The sequence below is a fragment of the Myxocyprinus asiaticus genome, chromosome 11, assembly GCF_019703515.2.
Source record: "Myxocyprinus asiaticus isolate MX2 ecotype Aquarium Trade chromosome 11, UBuf_Myxa_2, whole genome shotgun sequence".
NCBI classification, from domain to species: Eukaryota; Metazoa; Chordata; class Actinopteri; order Cypriniformes; family Catostomidae; genus Myxocyprinus; species Myxocyprinus asiaticus.
Window position 1 is genome coordinate 33778415 of NC_059354.1, and position 13330 is coordinate 33791744.

The 13330-nt window shown below is 40.2% G+C and overlaps 1 protein-coding gene across 1 annotated transcript in view; it reads right to left on the reverse strand.

The window, feature by feature from the left end:
• Positions 1 to 13330, reverse strand: part of satb2 (SATB homeobox 2) — a 62955-nt gene that overhangs the window by 20278 nt on the left and 29347 nt on the right. The window contains exons 4-11 of the mRNA XM_051709920.1: positions 7000 to 7126; positions 6032 to 6155; positions 5237 to 5339; positions 4336 to 4377; positions 3596 to 4173; positions 2759 to 2971; positions 2133 to 2219; positions 1178 to 1330 (exon numbers count right to left, since the gene is read on the reverse strand). Coding sequence (XP_051565880.1) covers positions 1178 to 1330; positions 2133 to 2219; positions 2759 to 2971; positions 3596 to 4173; positions 4336 to 4377; positions 5237 to 5339; positions 6032 to 6155; positions 7000 to 7126 — 1427 coding nt within the window. The remainder of the gene's footprint in view (positions 1 to 1177; positions 1331 to 2132; positions 2220 to 2758; positions 2972 to 3595; positions 4174 to 4335; positions 4378 to 5236; positions 5340 to 6031; positions 6156 to 6999; positions 7127 to 13330) is intronic.

The following is a 13330-nucleotide window of genomic DNA, read 5'->3' on the forward strand; positions in this document are numbered from 1 at the left end:
ACTAGACCACATTGACAGTCTCAAACCACATTTTTTTTCCATTTAAACATTATAAACAATGTTTTAGAATTTCGATAAATGGTAAACAAAACAAAACAAAGTTATGAGGAAAATGAGGAAACGGTATTTATGATTCTGCACTATTTCTAGTTCACTATGAAAATTTGACATTTATCATATTAACTTCTTTGTACAGAAGATTTGTTTGCTTCCATTAAAGCACACAAAATTCTCTTTGGAACATTTTCAAATCATGCTGGGATAAAATGGATTAAACTTGTGGAATTCATGCAATCTTAAATACTGTACATGCAGTCAAGAAAGCCTAAGCGGAACATATCAAAGACTAAGAAGTTCTGAAGATTCCTCCAGTGTGATGTGTTCTTCATAATTGTCACTATGACTGTATACTTGTTTTTCAAAGCCTCAAAAACATTGACTATAGCTCTGCCATAACGTAGCCCTTTATATATCTTACTCATTATCTTTTGAGTTTTTTATACAGTATATAGCTGTTTGGGAACAAGTGTCAATATAAGGTATGTGGACAGTTATCACATCTCAGTGGCACTGAAAATACATTGGACAAATTTAGCAGTACCGATGCATATCTGTATCACAGCTTAAGCCAAGACTCATGGAATGGGAAAGAGAGATTGATAAAGACAGAGAGAAAGAGAGAGAGAGATCCTTTGGCAGCATCGAGGATGGTTAGCCATAGATGAATAAATGAAAGGCATTTATCGGGATATCTACTGTTGTTGTTGTTGTTTATCAGCTGCAGAGACGCAGCAGGATCAGATATAGACACCTGCATAGACAGACACCATTTCTTCCCCTACACTGACTGAGGAAGGAAATATACACTAAGCATAATCTTAGCATTTCCTGAATAAAACATATTACAGTAAAAAAATAAAAAATAAAAAATAAATACAGGTGCCTCAAATATTCTATTGCGAAACTTCAAAATTTCAAGTGCCGCAAAAACATTTTACATTTCATTGGTCACTGGTGGAACCATCGGCAATCTTTAAAGTTCTTGCAGGAACTTATGGATTCTCTTCAGTGCAAAGTTTAGCTTTAGCATTATGTTATATGAAAGGGTGGAAAAGTGTTAGGTTGATGAGCCCTATAAAGAGAAAATCTTAATAGAGTTAACAGTATCAGCTCTTACTTGGCTCTTGTTGGCTGCAACCTTGGCAAACAGTGCCTGAGATACTTTTGCCCGTTTCATCTCCTGCTGGATTTCGTCATAGATGCCTGAGGTGATGTTAACCAGTGGCTCCAGTTTCAGGGGAAGGTCAGGGTTAGGACCAGAAGCCTTGGACTATGAGGGTCCAGCAGTCAAACGTGAAGTTAAGGAAACAGAAAATACATTTTTATGAGATAAATATTCATAATTGCCAGAGATAGCACAATCTGAGGTACATCCATTATATTTCAGATCCCTCCTTGTACCTGCAATGTTTTGAGATTTTAGCATTTAAGTCATTATGGCTTCCTCTAAATGCTTTGTAGTACATGTTTGAAGTATGGTGTATTGATTTTAGAGTGTGATGTTTTCTTATGCAGTGTTTGAAGTTGTCCTGCAGGCACAGGCAAGTAATCTCACATTCCCCAGTAAAAACGATCATAAGATAAACATATACAGACATAATAGTAATGATAATACAAAACCACATTCCCCTAAACTGAAGAATGAGAACTTTGTTCTCGTATCAGAAGGATTTTATTATCTGCATGTTTTCATTAACAATGGTCTTGGGTGGAAAGCACGTCCATTCATATGGCTCAAACAAGCATTCTAGAAAGTCCACACACCAAGTTCCAGGTCATTTAATATAAACGTGCCTTGACAGGAGCAGAGCAGTGCTATCCTACTTTTGTCGCACTTTAGAGGATTAAGGACAATAGCTTGTGGACCCAACTTTTAATGGGTATAATCCAGTAATCTCTTACAAACATTCTTATATGGTTATAAATCTTTAACAATAATATAAATAAATAAATATGACCTTCGCCAATAGCATTTATTTGCAAAATGATTGCTACATGTAGAACAGATCTCAGAGGTCTCGGAATCAGGTAAATTCTAAAAGGAAAGCAGAGAGTGTGGCTGTAATCCTTACCGAGTTTGTGATTTTTGTCTTGTTCTTCCAAATAGATGCCCACGCGTCAGGGGTTAATTGTTCATCAATGCTGCGCTCCCACACTTTCTGCATTGGGTGGTATAATGTGAGGTTAGCAAATAAATGGTCATTGACCATTCACTGTAGTTTCAGTAAAAATATCCACAGTGTTTTTGTCAAAACGTCTATCAAGAATTAACATTTTATGAAAAATTTTGACAAAATATGCTACGTTTATTACATAATACTAGCATGCTAGCATAACAATCTGTGCCAGATATTTTAACTAAAGCTGTCAAAGTTTCAAAGGAACTAAACATATGACATTGGTTCTATTTCATTACTAAACCCAGATCTTGCATTTTTTTTAATCTAGCTCTGCAATAGCCTGATATAGATTGCAAAGACAACGATGTGTAAGACAACAAGACAAGTAAACAGATCACATTAATCCAGACAGAAACCAAAGCAATCTAACATGCATACAGACAATTCAGAAATAGACACAACACAAGCTTTCAGGTATTTCTACACCCAGCCATACAAACATACAAACACAGCGGCGCTGCAAGGGAAGAAGGAATTATGATGGGCTGAACCTGGTGATTTGTGGGAAAGTAGGGTACCTGAGAGAGGCGGGGGCCACCAGGGCTGGGGTTTGTGCTTGGGGGCAGACTCACAGGAGGGTTCATGCTGCGTTCTCGCTCTTCCTGGTAAATTCGGTCCCTCTCGCTCTCAGGTAAGTTGAGAAAGTTTTGCATAGCTTTGAGGTTCACCAGCAAGGACTGAGAGGCTGAGCGTGGGTCCTCCTCTTTCCGCAAGATCTCTGACAACAGGCCCTGGTGTTCACACATAAACACGCAGAGCCATTACTATGAGGAAGGCCCATTTTTGGAACACATCCATGCAGTTACACAACTAATGTCAGTCGTTCTTCACCTGCGCCATTTAAGCCTCCACCCACTCTTAAGATGAGAACTATGTTGACTGTAATTGGGCATAATTTAGGCCTGCAGTGACTCAATTCACCAGGTGCATTTGCTGCTGAGAGGGTGTATGAGAGAGGATCCAACCTCTGGATCCAGCTTGTAGACTAGAGCAGTCATGCTGGCATGCTCAAAGCAGAAGCCCACAGACCTTAAACTTCCAATAGAACTCTCTGCTCTGACACCTTGATTACGCCCCTGCATTTGGTTCAGTGCAAAATTAACTTGTCTAGTCCTTTATTTATATGAACCTTGACTTGGTCTGGACGTATGGGGTTGGGTAAACTGAGGTAGTGACTAGTATGTTGGATGTTTTCAAGAAGCTCTATTCTTCTGTATGACATCAGTAAGTATATGGCCCAGTGTCTTAAAGGCTCCTTCCTCTTGGAATACATTCTGAAGAGGTTTCTGTTTGAATCTTGGCCATTCTGTAAACATTTGTTCCATTTAATTATCATGCAGTCTGTGTCACTGTACCTGTGTACGGTTGAAGGCAACTCGGGCGAACACTGCCTGTGAGACACTGGCCCTTTTCAGCTCATCTCGCACCTGCTGGTAGATTTCAGAGGATACTTCTGCTGCTGAGGGGTTGGATCCAGGCTCTCCAGGGCCACCGGACTTACTAGGCCGAGGGATGGGTGGGTGATTGAGAAACTGCTGGTTAAGAGCCTGCGGGTGCTGATGCAGGAGTCGGCTTACGGCCAGCTGCTGGTTGATAAGATGAGCCATGGCTAACTGCTGTCTCACCAGCTGTGGGCTGAGTTGGGGTGAGAGAAGTCCCCCTGGTGCCAGAAGAGGCTGCAGGGCAGCAGGCGGAGGTGGAGGAGGCACCTGTGCTCGTAGTGGTGGACTGTGATGGAGCTGTCCGTGAGATGATGGGGTTTGTGGCTGCCCTTGGGCTGGAGGCTGAGACTGGGCTGAATTTTGAGGTTCTCCAGAACTGCCTTTTAACAGAGAGCCGGCACTGTTTAATGGACCAAGTTGTACAAGTCCAGCCAGGTGAGGGGGTGGACGCTGTGCTGATATACAGAAGTCAGCGAGACTGTCCCTTTCAACTGTGAAGGGATGGAGAAAAAGAGTAGCATATGAGGCACTAGAATAGACTCTATAGTCTTCTAGATAGGGTAGATAAGTTGCCTACCCTCAGGGAGTGAGAGAGACATTTCAAAGACAGCCCTACACCAAAAGAAACATCAAAGCATACTGTAGATACTCACCCTTGATTTCAGAACTTTCTCGGCCTTGCCACAAATAATCCCCTGAAAAAGGACGACATAACATTGAGAATCATGGTAAGTGACAAATACAATTACTTACTAACCTAGTCATGCAAACACTGACACTGGGGGTTAAAACAACACCATTCTTTCAGTAATAGAAAGGTTTCACAACTTTCACGATGATATATGAATCATCCAATGGGGTCTCTCGGCAGTGGCATACACATCTGGCAACGCGGGCTGAGTGTTTAGCTCTGGGAGGCAAGGAGCAGAACTAATGGAGGGGGCTCGGTGTAACTCAACACCACTTATTCTGTCAGCATGCCGAGGATCTCTTTATTCTCTTTCGGCTCTCTCTCTCGCTGCATTTGGGGTCTGGCCCCCACTTTTTGTCCTGCTGTATAATTATTTTACTTTTTGCAGGGACATGGAGAGGAGGAAAATTTTCGCAGACATTTGGATGCTAAGAGGCTTAAACAATGTAGCTGTGGGACAACCCTCTGTTAGACCTGATGCTGGGAGACCCCCTGCAGCATTCTGGGGGAAGGAGTGCTGGTATCTATTAGGCCACGAGGTGGCTTGGGTTTCCCCATCCTGTGTAAGAGGAGTCCTTAAGAGATAATGCACAATATAACGCAGCAAGGAGCATAGGACTTTTAACCTTCATGACTCTGAACACCTCACCATATGCCAGAAAGGTGTCATCTCAGAAAAACAGATGATTTCCTGGCCAGACTACAGTGCGGGTGTCAGGTTAGCTCTTTAGCTTTTCTCACTCAATTCAGGATGACACCAATTAACAGAAGAGGAAAAAACTTATATGGTAGATTTTGGTTGGTCAGAGTGAAAATCATATTAGAAGCAATGCAGTGTTGGTGAGCATCAGCACAAGGCTTACCTTTAATCTTTTTGTACTTCTTGTACCAGCGACCAAACTCTTGGCACTTGGCAGTTGAAACATTAGCATAGTAGGAACTATTCACAATAGAGGAGATCATACTCTGGAAAAAGCAAAAGAAACGAGAGAGGTCGGAAAAAAAGGGTAAAATAAGGATAACTACAGAGGTGGGATAACAGAAATTAACACACATGGTCAAATTCATAAAACATAAAATTGCGATGATAAATGGCCTATAAAACACATTACTGCAGAAAGCCACCCAGGAAAGGCAGATAGTGAACACCACAACAAGCTCTGAGCCACAGTGACACAAGTAGAAATGAAGAGCCACACACATATGCAAACAATTGATATGAGAATCAACAACCACACAGAGTTCCACTTAAACACAGCATGCACAGATACATAAATCTCAAAGATTGCTTGTTTGCTTGGAAATGAGCTCAACGAGGATCATGGATATACACCCACCTAGACACACAAACACATAATCTATGTCTCACACTCTCTCATGTTAAAGTAATTTCTGGGTTTTAGAAATGGCCCATGAATGCATGGAATTTTGGAGGAAATTTTGAATTGGAGAATGAAACACAGCCAAGAAGATTTAGGCTACATTAAGCATGAACTGACTGCATTGATTAGAACATCTGCAAGGACATGTTGTTAGCTTTAGCACATAGTTTTACCAGTGGTACAACTGTATATTTTTTTTTACAAAACTATTTAATTGGCCAAATCTAAGTATGTTTGATAGCAGAAAATCTGACTGTAAGTGGGTAGCGACTGTACCTGAGAGAGTGGACATTCTTTTGCCAGGGTGCTCTGGTTCATCTCTTTCAGCAGTTCTTTGAGGGCGTTGCGCACTGTTGCGTGGTTCCATTGCTCTGATGGGAGGTCCTCCAGCTTGGCAAAGCTGTTTCCATAAAATCATCATTACTTGTCCCCCATAGCTCAACAGTAATCATCTTCAGTTCCTAATCAATAAACACTGCAGCTGGCATGGTGCCAGGTCAACAGTACCATCACCATGGAAACCCAAGAAAACAAACCTGGATGGTACATGACTACACAATGACTATATCAATCCTCTCATCTGGAGCCTATGTTTATCTCTCCAGCATTCAGGGGTAAACTGCAATCAGTGGGCATGAAAGGGCTCATTGAGCAGTTCTGATAAAAGTTTAGCCTGGCCTGTTTGCTGCTTTTTTTACATATCCACAAGCCTTCCTTAACAGTCCTTTAAATTTCACAAATTTAGAGGCTGTCTATCATTTATAACCTATCACTGATAGGCAAAAGAATTCCTTAATTATCTGAATACTTCCTTACAGTGTAGGAAATATATACTGTATATAATTTAGTCAACCAATATTTTATTTTATTTATTTATTTTAGAAAAAAAAAATGTTTTACTATTGGAGAACCTTTTTAAGTTCCACAGATAACTTTTTATTCAATAATTCTTCAGAAAACCATCCATGGACTAGTGCTTTAAAGAACCAAGAAACCAACATACTGAATTGAAGAACCTAATATGATTATACAGAGTTAATAAACCCAGTGAGAAATGGTTTTTGATAAGAAGAGGTTTCTCTGCTGAGCCTGAAACAAAGTACTTCTGAGAAAAAAAAAAAAAAAAGAATATATATATATATATATATATATATATATATATATATATATATATATATATATATATATATATATATATATATATATATTTAGGAGTGTTGGATCCCATGGGGTTGTGCTCTTACCTCTGTAGTTGGATGCGGAGCGTGACCATGTGGTAAACATCCAGCAACATATCAGCGACCGTTGCCTCTGGAGCATCTGTTAGGCAATGGATGGGCAATGGGTTCCAAAGGCCTACCTTTATTATGCCTTTGGAAAGAAAGCAGAGAGACAGGGAGAGTTGATTAACCCCACTTGATCTCATTGTGCCACAGATTTGTGTAGCATCATTCCATGGCATCATCAAGAATGGCCTCAAGTCAATGATGGCTGTAATGAAATCTAAAGAAAAGTGAGGAGGGGCACCATTCTATTCAGTAAGTAGCTCCACTAAACCAGAACTAAAGTCTGAATACAGCACATTACACCATCATACCAGCACCAACTTACATTAAAAACTAAATAAATAAAATACAAAATATATATTAATTTTTTTAATGTATTTTTTTATGGTAATTTGGTGCTGGTATATATATATATATATATATATATATATCATTTTCAGCAGTGGTTCATCCCATTCTATAAAAGCAGACAGCAAGGAACAATACTAACGATAAGGCTTTATCTATTAAACACTTATCGGGTCAGGAAGAAGCACCTAACACACAGGCTGAGGATCGGACCATTAAGCGTGGGCCCCAGGGGCGCCTCTGGCTCTTTTACAACCAGGCAAGACATGTAGGAAGCAGCTGCTCATCTAGAGCATCGCAGCCTCTGACAATTACGTCAACCCCCCCTCCATTAATGGGCCGTCATAAACACAGGTCAATGATTGTATGATTAACCCAAATTGACTGTTATAAATGCCTCTCGTTGTGCAAAGGATGAGACGAGTATTTATGGCTGAGGAGTAATCTGTAATCGGGGTGTCACAGTGAGACAAAGCCATTTTACTGAACAATGCCATCTGAATGTTTTGTAAATACGGCAGGTAACTAAGACCATCCCAGACTGAATTGGGTGAAAAGACGTGCAATGCTTCATCTTCTGTTTTGTGAAGGTTAATGAGAAATGTGTAATAGGTTTGAACTATTACTGATTACTTTTAAAAGACAGAAAACAGCCAAGCAATATAGCAGTGAGACTCATCTACTTAAACTTTTAGAAACTACTCAAGCGTCTTTATAGGGCCTCAGGCACTTACAGTGTATTTACCTCCCGTTTCAAAGGCTACATTCATGTAACAATGTGCACAACAGTATGCAGAAATATATCCATTTTTAAACAGTATTTAAAGTACATCTCTTTAAATTACACCGAAGCTGAACAGGCTTACAGATGAACCCGTGTTCATAATTTGAGTTAGGGCCAGGACAAAATCTATTCCACTGTGGCATCAACTGAGGGTGCCATAGTTTTTTTCCAAAAACCACGCTGTGCTATTAAAAATGAATTAGCTGAATCTATTATGCCCTCCGCTCTATTTATTTCCAGATGTCGCAATCACTGTCAAGATGCGCTTTATATGTAAACTGGACCCTCTGCTCATTGCATTATTAACTGTTTTCCAAACACAGCACACATCCGTAAACACTTTTTAACACGCACTGCTTATGTAAATGTGCACCCAATGTATATCCCTTGTGTGAATGTATATATACAACATATCCGACAACAGGAAGAGAATAGAGATGACCAAAAACCAAGGGCATGCCATGAATAGATACAAAACACATCCATGCACACACACACTCTCTCACACACACAAACATATTTCCCATGGTCTTATAGGGACTGGCTGAAGCTGTGAAAACTAAACAATGGTAATCACATTACTATCCGCTAAATTAGACCCAGACACTGCCCAGCTTCTCTCTCCCTTTTTCTCTCTCTTTTGTCATATTTGGGTGCTTTAGACTGTTTGTGTCATCTGAAGAGCTCCAGCTGCTCAATCACACACAGACATGCCAGTGGATGACTTACCTACATTATAACACAGCACTGCCATTGCCACTAATGCCTAATTGAACGAGTTAGCTTTGGACAGATACTGCTTTCACAAATTAGCAAAAGCTCCATTGTTTTCTCTCAGCTCAGTGTTTGTGTTTTGACTAAAGAGAAGCTAACGAGACATTTTATGTGACCTGCTCCACTGTTTCTTTTCCCTATTGGCTGATGGCTCCTTCTTTGGAAGCATATCAGTGTCACCAAATCTGGTGACCAGGGCTGGCCTTTGGGTTTGTGGTGCCCTAGCCAACATTATGAAAATATGCCTCGCTGGTGTAAAATATAATATACAGTACATAATATATAAAATTCTATAGAATCACTGCAACATGATAAGTAGTTTCTTTTTTTAAGAGAAAACAATATAAATATTCAAACTGTACACAACTATGAGCATAAATGTTTATTTAGTTCAACAGACTCAGTGTAAACAAACAATTGGGGCAGAACTATGTACAAAAGTAAATAGGCCTATAAATTAAAACAGATTTGGTGCAAACAAACAAAAGATTGCAGTGAAAATTGGGTACAGCTATACAGAGCAAAGTAAAATTAAAATAATGCATAAATAAGCTAAATAAAAAATTAAATAAAATGTGCACTTGCAATGTGTGTTTTGCTTAAAGTATGTTTCTGTCCTAAGAAAAGCATTAAATATATTCTACACTGTGAGTGAGCTGCTCATCAGAATTAAATCGGTATGATCATTGATCATATGGGAACAGATATAGTTATAGTTGTCACGGCATGCCACCTGCTTCCAGTGTTTATTGGGTGCTAAGCATCTTCATGCCAGACTTTATGATCTACTTGCTTATTATGTATCTTACAGGATCTCCCCTAGCACATCAGGGCCCTAAACGACCGCCTATTTTGCCTATAGGACAGGCCAATCCTATTTCTATTGGGCAGAACCTTCGGCAACCTGAGCAGAATATTATATAATATACTGTATATACACTTTTATACAGCCTCATCTGAATCTTTATAAGCCTCAGCTTTCTGTTCTTGGCTGATAGAAGTGGAACCCGACGGGGTCTTCTACTGTTGTAGCCCATTCACCTCAAGGTTTGACATGTTGTGCATTCTGAGATGCTAGTCTGCTTATTACAATTGTACAGAGGGGTTATCTGAGTTACCTTTCTGTCAGCTCGAACAAGTCTGGCCATTCTCCATTGACTTCTCTCATCAACAAGGCAATTCCATCCGCAGAACTGCCGGTCACTGGATGTTTTTTTAGTTTTTGGCACCATTCTGAGTAAACTCTAGAGACAGTTGTCAGCAGTTATATAATTACTCAAACCAGCCCATCTGGCACCAAAAATCATGAATAAGTACTGTAGGTGTACAGGTGTACCTTTTAAAGTGGTCACGGAGTATACCACAGTAAAAATTTATAATATGTTATTATGATATTGAACACACTCCTTTATTTTAAAAGTTTTATAAATATTATAAATAAAACAATGGCATTTTGCCTTAGTGTTTCTCAATTAAGTAAACACTGCTTCATGTTAATTATTCAGGTAAATTGTAAATAATAATAGAGAATAATAAGAAGTAGCCTAATTAGTAAGTAAACAAAAATACTTGTAGGCTAATAATAAACAAATAAAGAGCAGTCAGTGTATTTCTTTTCAATATTGTTGTTTGATTAATATTAACGTCATAATAGATCCGATATTTTGACACATGCCTGATTTGTTGCACCTGTTTGCATTCTCATAAGACATAAGTTAATGTTTATGTTAATCACACGGGGGACGAGCATGGACCATGAAGCACATTTACCCGTTCAGGCACGCAGCCTGACCGCACGCAGCCTTTCCGCATTCATCAATAGCGCTCGGGCCACGCGGTAAATGAGGTTATGTATATCCCTGTGTCCGAATATCCATAATTTCTTACTATATACTGTAGTATGCCAAAAACAGTATGCCAGTGGAGTAGTATGTCCAAATCCACAGTATTTATAAGACAGTAAGCAAGAAATGCCCAGATGACCTACTACTTCCGGCAGGAATCTGAAGTGTGGATCGGTTGAACACTTTCCTATCCCACAATGCATCAGGTGCTGAGGAGATGTCACATGCAAATGCTGGATTTAAAACAAATGGCAGAGAACCGAAGGGCGGAAGGCTGTTTTCAACAGTAAGTGCTGTATACACAAAGAATGTTGCTCATTGTTCTTAAATGATGCTTATTTAACCAAACTTGAGTGGATTCTTTTCATGGTTGTTGTTGTCATGTCATATAGTCTGGTCACGGGACCATGCGTACGTTCCTGTATGTTAGCATGTCCAACTTCTATTCATACTGCTTCTCGCATATCTAAAGAGCGTACCATTTTACTGGCCAAGAAGTGTGTTTCTCATCAAATACAATACATACTGTGACAGTACGCGGTTTCGGACCCAGGGTATGTGTTGTTTCACGACTCAATAATGTGCATTTCCACCTTGTCAACACAAAAGTTTTTACTCAAAGCTTCTGCTCTATACTGGAAAAAATTACAATTTCAGTTGAAACACAGAGCATGCCTTTAGCTCTGATTCAAGAACACCTCTTGGTTTTCCCAAACACTTAAGTCCACATCTGCGCGGATGTTTTTTCCATCTACACGGAAGCAAATTCAGAAGAGCGTGGCCGCACATGCGCAGCTTACAGGGAGCAGTCCTACTAGTGAGCCTTATAACTACACTGTACTTCTATTATATTATACACAGGCCTCGAAAATGGGGGCGTCTCATCTTTGGTCAACTGTTTCAGAGGTATTTGTGGAGATAAATTCCCCAGACAGTGAATTAAAGATGAGAGGCAAGTTAGACAGATGAAAACAACTTGTGAGCTTGTGCCACTCCCCTCTTGATCACTGCAAGTGTTTTTTTTGGGGGAGGGGGGGGATTTTTCCCCTTTTTCTCCCAATTTGGAATGCCTTTTAAGTCCTCATGGTTGCGTAGTGATTCGCCTCAGTCCGGGTGGCGGAGGACGAATCCCAGTTGCCTCCACGTCTGCGACCATCAGCCTGCGCATCTTATCACATGGCTTGTTGAGCATGTTGCCACAGAGACATAGCACGTGTGGAGGCTTCACGCCATCCACCGCGGCAACCACGCTCAACTCACCACACACCCCACCGAGAACAAACCACATTATAGCGACCACGAGGAGTTTACCCCATGTGACTCAACCCTCCCTAGCAACCAGGCCAATTTGGTTGCTTAGGAGACCTGGCTGGAGTCACTCAGCATGCCCTGGGATTTGAACTAGCGAGCTAGGGAACTCCAGGGGTGGCAGCCAGCGTATTCTACCACTGAGCTACCCAGGCCCCCGTGTAAGTGTATGTTTATTTTACTGGGTTTCCTTTGATTTCTGAGTGTCACATTGTTCAGTGCTGAATGTATTAATGCCGACCACAAACGTCCTGAGCCTCAAGAATGTATGGAACCCATGATTTCCGCTATCAGAGGCAGCATCAGATTAAGCTGGGATTGTTCTCAGTGTACAACGGAAAGTCCACATTCAGCTGAGGTTCTTTGAAATTGCTGTAAGATTTGAGTGTCATTGAGTTTAGACTTCGAACACCCCACTTCCCAAACATGCAATTTAATCGACTGATTCATATTCACATGTTCGATGTTGAACAGACAGCCCACTGGAACCAATTTGCAAAAAAGGACATGTACCCTATTCCAGTAAACGGCAGTTAAACTCCTATTTACAGTATGAAGTATAACATCATACAGAGACTGTGGTAATGTTATTAATTAATAATTTTTAACTTGGAAAGGCTCTTTTCCTTGTCATTTTTTGCCCCCTGTACAAACCATTGTTCCCATTGCCACATTAAAATTCCTCCTCCCATTACTGGCCTTTCATGTGGTCAGCTGGAGGCTTGGCTGAAGCTTATGTGTACTCATCCATACACACTCACACACACAAACGCAACCTCACACAGTCTGAAAATGTTCCCTAACACACATATTAATACTCAGAAGTGTGTACTTATCCATTCACACACACACAAACGCAACCTCACACAGTCTGAAAATGATCCCTAACACACATATTCATACACAGAAGAGCGAGTTTGGATACACTGAACTTGGTGTTCCGAACGACTTGGCTGTGTTGAAGGGATGCCCCAGTCTTACTATACTGCCACAGATTACTATACTGTTACAATGAATCATCGTTAAAACAGTACTCAATCAATATAAACAATAATCAATCTACATAGGAGAATAAATCAAATTTGAAAGGCAGGCCTGAGAAATGCTGTCTCCCAAGAAAATACTATAGTTTTACTATAGTAACATTATTACTTTGTACATCATTTTTATTACAATTATGGCAGTTGTAGTTATAATTTCTAAATGTTTAGGCTACTCTATACCATACACA